General features: G+C 38.1%; 1 protein-coding gene across 1 annotated transcript; it reads right to left on the reverse strand.

Annotated features, from left to right (window-relative positions):
• Positions 1-773: 773 nt before the first annotated feature.
• LOC103927355 (O-fucosyltransferase 29) lies at positions 774-5,731 on the reverse strand. The gene is made up of 9 exons (XM_048591594.1): positions 5,069-5,731; positions 4,855-4,945; positions 4,685-4,761; positions 4,416-4,504; positions 4,085-4,274; positions 3,760-3,941; positions 3,056-3,158; positions 2,480-2,808; positions 774-1,597 (listed from the first exon to the last, which is right to left on the reverse strand). The coding sequence occupies exons 1-9, from the start codon at positions 5,432-5,434 to the stop codon at positions 1,219-1,221; spliced, it is 1,806 nt and encodes a 601-aa protein (XP_048447551.1). The 5' UTR covers positions 5,435-5,731; the 3' UTR covers positions 774-1,218.
• Between the last annotated feature and the right edge of the window lie 944 nt (positions 5,732-6,675).

Consider the following 6,675-nt stretch of genomic DNA (forward strand, 5'->3'; position numbering starts at 1 on the left):
GGTGGCAAAGAGAATATTTTTGTAAAACATATATTACTTGGCAGGTCGGTAAGGCGCTGAACTCGCATTCTTTTGTTACATTGAAGAGAATCGGACTCTAAACCTATCATAATACTAATCCATTACCCCGTTCTTACTCGTCATTTGGGTAATAGGCAGACCGTTGAATTGTAAATTTAAGCGTTTGGGTAAATGTAATTAAACGCTAGAACTACAAGATGCTACACAGGTTCTCTTGGTAGCCTAAATATCTCATTCACAGTTAAGACCTTGTTACTATGAATCAGTATCAGAATAAATGTCGCAAGTGTAGGATAAGCAAAGGGTGGTGCTATCCACACACCTCTCAATTTTTAACAATCGGATCAAATAAATTGAAAAAGATTTAATGAAAAAAAATTACGTGAGTGGAAAAAAGAGACATGCAGATAGCGCCATCCTAAACACTCGTTTTTATACATGATTTCTCAGGTATGTCATACCCTAAATCAGTGTGAGACAATTTCTGACAATCGGATCGAATAAACACATAATATGATATGAATGAGAATAATAGCAATTCCTTGCAAGTTAACATACCTTGTTAGTCGAGCTAGTTCTTGTTATCAATTTATTGATGTTTGTAGTAACCTTCCCAAGAGTGGGCTATGCGTCTAACATATGTAAATAAAGTTCAAAATTTGGTCTAGTTGCACCTAATTTTCACTGTCGGGGAAAGTCCCGAGTTAAATCACATGAACGACACTTGTTGATAAAAAACCATACGAAGAAAATGAAAGAAACTGGAGGATACTGAAGCTAAAAATCAACATGTTTACACTCGTTATGGTAACTTGGAACCTAGAAAGTGGGGAAAAAAGAGAAAAAAAAAACACTCGGAGGAACTTTTGTTAATGCAACAGAAGCTGGCAGCGATGGGTTTCTGCCACGGCTACAGAGTTATTTACTACCAAAACTAATTTATAAACACTTGCAGCTCAATGAACCTATCTCCTGTACATGGATCGAATTCAGTCATTCACCAACGAGATCGAACAGCAACCCGACATAACATGAGAAATGCATCACGCCGTGCATGAAATTTTGTGCTGGCAAGATGAAAAATTTGCCATACCAAGTAAGCGGAAAGTCACCAACATACCTGATTAATTAGATGAGAAATCCGTCCAACCACCACCTAGTTGGCCTCCTTTTAGTCAGCTTCCTTTCTTCGTCCCCTTATTCTGGGAAACCTTCATCCTTTTCGTCTCCTAAAGATAAACGCTCTTTTCCCATGTTCCTCTTGATTGGTATTTGTAAAGCCTTCTCATCTGGTTTCTCTACATTATATGTACTTTTGGTTATTCCTGCCGAGTGATGATCTCTATCGTTGCTCTTTTCAATATCTTTGAATGGTTTCTGGCAGACGCAAGCCTGTGGAAATTCATGGAATTCACCCCGTCCAGGTTTCACCTCGTCAGGGTCACCCATGAATCCTTTTTGGCATGACTTTACCTTTTTTGCAAATGTTTCCCAATTCATTTGATGCCTAGCCATGAACAAAGCACTGAGCCTCTTAGCATTTGGCCTGATGGTCCTCTTGTGACCCATATACCTCCTACGCACGATGAAACAAAGAATGCAACAAATGGTTAAGAAATCTCCCAAAAATGGAAACAACTAAATTTAATAAGAAAAAACTAGTAGAAATAGTTGCACAAATTACAAATATAATTGACAATAACCATGATATCAAACTATACCAAAAAACTTCCGAGATCTTTATATGAAACGTGAGGTTGTTTCACTTGAAATAAATCTCTCTGTGTCATCAATGGATGTCAACGCAACGTTATTCAGCTGGGAAGTCAACTAAACACACATACACTACTAGACAATATCACAAGTTTATTTGAGGACAGCAAGATCTTAATCTGTAAGATTTATTAACCATTTTTAAGATGCAAATCAACTTGCTCAGTGGGAATGATTTCACTATTGAAAGTTTTTAAGAGTATGCCAATACTCAATTTAAGTACAGAAAATTGTCAAATTTCCGCAAACCTAGCCAGTCTAAATTTTGGGAACAAGTTACAAGAGCAATCAGTATCCCCAATGTCAAGTATAGCAGTATTCAAAGGGGTCAAATCCCACAGAAACTAGTTTCAACTGGAAAAGACAATGAATTTTCTAGCAAACATAAGAAAGAAAAGAAAGGAAAAAAATACTTGAAACTTCAAAACAACATAACTTCGAATTATAAAAGGCAGTGCATTTGTTTAATTAGTTCTTTCAAATACTACTTCTTGTGCTTGTGCAAAATTCAATTTGTAGTTGAACACCGTCATCCTTTGTTAAGTTTACCGCACCAGCATTTTCAGAAACCAAATTTACATAAATTTACTGACCCCTAGTATCATTTTAGATACAAATAATATTTTTAAAATGCATTAGTTCAACCCCAAAAAGCCTGATGTAAAAAGTGAAACAGACTTCTAACCTTCGACCTGCAAGAATCTTGGCCATATTCCCATTATTATTCGTAACAAACACATCACTTTCGTCAGAGACAACGTAGTCAATTGCAGCAAGACGGGAGGAGAACGGAAGAAAAGGCTTCAGCTCCTCACTAGCAAGCATCTCCTTTGTATAAAAATGTGGGAAGAGCTCTCTTAGAGGTCTCAAAGTCTCTTCCCCACCATAAATTTCTCCAGAAGCAACATAGAGATACGTGTCATTCGCAAAACCAAGTGCACGCAGCATCAAACCCACCTCATATGGAGTCAGTGGACATTTTCCCCGCTTTCGCTCTTCCTCAGCGCTTAAATCCTAAACAAATAATGAGAAAAATTACACAGATACTCAACAAATTACAGTGTGGGGCCAATTGTACCAACATCACCAGAACTGTACACTATATGTTATATAATGCAATTACAATGCAATGCCACATGAGCTTCATATAAATACAATAAACATATCTTGTTAAGAATTGACACATAGGAGCAAACAATTCCTATCATATTTCATGTTGAGATTAATATGAATCAAAATTATAAAAGAATAGCAATCTTACAGGTAACGTCGCCCATCGTTTTCTTATTTCAGCAAACTCATCTCTCTCTTTTTCACCCCCGCCATAATAACACCCAGAAAATGCTAGCATATCAGGTTCAAACCTGTCATTAATGCGTGTCATCCGAAATCCAAAAACAACCACAGAAATTCAATCATATGTATCATGAAAGGATAGCAGTTCTTTAAGAAGAAAACAACTGATTGTGAAGATTATATTGGTACAACAACAACAACAAATCCTTACCCCACTAAAAGGGAAAATAACCAGAAAAACTACAAAATTCTAAATGTGGAGATTCATAATTCTGGAAATTAGATAAGGTGTATTCCAAGGTAGTGTTTGTTTCTGCGCTTTGGTGCTTTGGAATGGGTTTGGCTGCTTTGGCATGCATTCCCCATGACTGGTAAATGCAGATGCGAATGACATGGTCTTTCGATGGGTATTGCAAACCCACAAAAAAAGAAAAAAGGTTTCGCACCCTGAAAGGAAGAGGGGGCTTTCCCATTCCCAATCTCCAGTTCAGCTATGTAATAAGTTATGGTGGTGATTCCTAGAACTCCATTCGTTGGAACAAACACGACATAAGATCCTGTAGGCAGAGGTGGCCTATACTCTCACTCCTATCCTCCATGACCATTACATGAAGGTTGAAATTTAAAAATATCAGCTCCCTTCTAAATTAATAGGCAATAGAAACAAACCTCAAGTGAACAGCAATGAAACGTTTTGCCATCTTCTGCATTCTCATAACGAGTTTGTGACCGAGTTCCTGTATAGATTTTGTAAATTTAAGGGCATGATAATTAACACGGCAACGCAACTTTTGCAGCTCATCGTCGAGGTTACTTGAAAGTCTATAATCAAACTTTGTCAATTGCAAAACCTGCCAAATTGCGAAAGTGTTAATTGCCATTCTGAAACAGACTACAATGCTTTTACTAAGACTGAAGGAGACAAAAGATAAAGAATACACATCTTGTACACCACTGATAGGATAACCATCCGATAAGATCAAAGGGGTCTTACACGTCTCCTCAATAGTATAGGCAAAACTTGTTCAATATAATATTCAGGTTCAGATTTCCTTGGCACACGCATGGTATATGGAGGTTTTTCCATGTTCCGCATGACCTTCTCAGGAACTCTCCGGACAATGGTCACGTCTTTTGCAAGATAAGACATGAACCAATCCACATCAAAAATGTGGATAAAGTCACTGCATAAAACATTAGTGTATTTAATGGGATGAAAATTCAAAGGTCAATTTAAGCACTAGCATGAAAAATTTCAAAAAAGAACAGAATGTAAAACAGCAAAAATATATGACGGGGTTAAAACCTTGCTTGATTCACATTACCTGTCATCCTTCCAGTAGGAATGATGATCCAGCTCGGGTACAACTAAGGTAGCATTAAGAATTCGGGCAACTACCACCGCATCTGTTATCTGATAGCAGGAAAGAAGTTACCATTTTCAGCATTTACAAGACAACTAATTACTTCAGTAAAATAACAAACACTGAAGATACCTTAACCTGAGTCTTATTTTCTCGGTTGGGTCTCAATACCTACTACTTGCAGAAAACTAGAAAATTCAGCTAAACATAAGAACAACAATGTGACTTACTCCTGTTCTTTGTTGGTTCAACCCCCCACTTGTTGCAATCAGCAAATACCCATTCGACAATCGCTCTTTCACAGCCGCTGAATTCGAAAGACAATTACTTCAAATCATAAACACAAACTTAACAATGGGAAGTTGACAATGCAAACATGAAATATGGAAATCGAACTCACTACGATAGTGAGGACCTCTTTGACTGCACCCATAGTAGATTTTCGAGTAGCTGGACTTCCAAACATCAATTGCCTCGCGACCATTTCCACTCTGAATTCAAAACCCACCATTTTTTTTTTCTATTAATTTGAATTAAAAATCGAAACTTTAAATAAATAAAAACTAAAAAATTGAAAGATAAAAAAGGAAAGAGGAGGAGCAGCAGTACAGTACCCGCTTTGTGTAGAATGAAGTGTTCAGGACCAAGCGCTGGGAGTACCACTCGAGATCAGATGCGACCTGGCCGGTGAAGAGCGAAATCAGGCCCAGCCCAAACAGCATCAGCCCACAAACCAACGACCAAGACCACGACACCACCGCCTGCTTCCTCTCCTTCTGCGACGGCGACGGCGCCATTTTGGTGGCGGTGGCGGGGGCGGTGGCGGTGACGGAGGCTGGAGCGGGGGCGGGGGATCTCAAGCTGAGCACGTGCTTCTTCTCACCACCATTGCTGAAGCCGTTCTGGTGGTGCTGCTGTAATAGAGCCAGCTTCGCTGCCGCCGGAGTCAAGCTGAACAGCCACGCCTTCGCCACGCCCATACAGAATAACCACCCCTACTTTTCCAACTTATTTACTGGAATGCCATTGTCCCTCCGAATCATGCTTTTCCGGGATCGGATTGCGGAAGCGCGCGCGGCAGAGTGGTGTTTGCGGAGAGGAAGCTGGAAAAGAGGAAGGGCTGGTGGTGTAAATAATGGGAATGTGGGGGGTCGAAATCGAACGTTGGTTCAATTTGGAGCGCAAACCCTAAAGCCAGGAGAGTGCGGGGTTTCAGACAACAATCACTGTGCAGCTTTTGGCATGTATTGCGAGAGACAGTGGAGATGTCTGGAGAGAAACAAGAGAGAGAGAGAGAGCGCGCGCGTGTCACTGTCTCTAAGAAGGGAAGCTTGTATTTTTATTTTTAGTTTTATTTATTTTAGGGAACTTAAACCAAAAATTTGGGTATAATTCACTTTAATGAAAAATTATATTTTTACATTAAAAAATCAATTCTATTACTATTTATTTTATCCTTTATTTTATGCTTATCGTTAAAACTCAAGTTTTCAAACCATTTTCATTAGTTTTCCTTTTATTCTACTCTATAGTTTATTTGTTACTCAAAATAATAATATTTAACAAAGATTTGTTTTCGTTTTGGAAATTAAAAAAAAATAAGAGAATTTTATATTTATTGCACCCTAATCATGCACACTTGTGTTTACTTACACTAGCTTAATAGCTTATCACTCTATTATCATCGTGTATAAGAAGGGGCGTAACTGCCCAGGATGTCCTAATAAGATTTTAACGAGGCTACTTTTTCTTTTTTTCTTTTTTATCAAATTTAACGAGGCCGCTTCGAACACGTCCCCTTACTCGTATATTTTTTTTCATCTTAATAAAAATATGAAAAATGAATTGCACATAGTCGTTATAAATTTGAAAAAAATGTATGATGGAGTTCTGACAGAAATTCTTTTTATAGAAGAAATGAGTACGAGTAGCATATGTCCAAACAATAAAAAATATGTATGGTTGAGTAAGAACTACAGTAAAAACTCATGAAGCTAACAAAAAGTTGATAAAATAAAGGGAGGAAGTGCAAAAAATGAGGCATGGCTTGGAACGTAAAAGAGTTTGGATTGAGAACAAGCTTGAATTTAAGGGTATTAGACTGATATGATGTAGCAACATCTGTTATAGTAGCAAGGGGATAAAAGTAGGATAGGCCAAAGACCATTCTAGTTCCTTAGGCCATCTCCAACTGAAGGGTCTAGAGGGTCGAAAATAGCCT

The sequence above is a fragment of a genome, unplaced genomic scaffold (assembly GCF_019419815.1).
Source record: "Pyrus x bretschneideri cultivar Hongxiangsu unplaced genomic scaffold, Pyrus_bretschneideri_v1 Contig34, whole genome shotgun sequence".
Taxonomy (NCBI): Eukaryota; Viridiplantae; Streptophyta; class Magnoliopsida; order Rosales; family Rosaceae; genus Pyrus; species Pyrus x bretschneideri.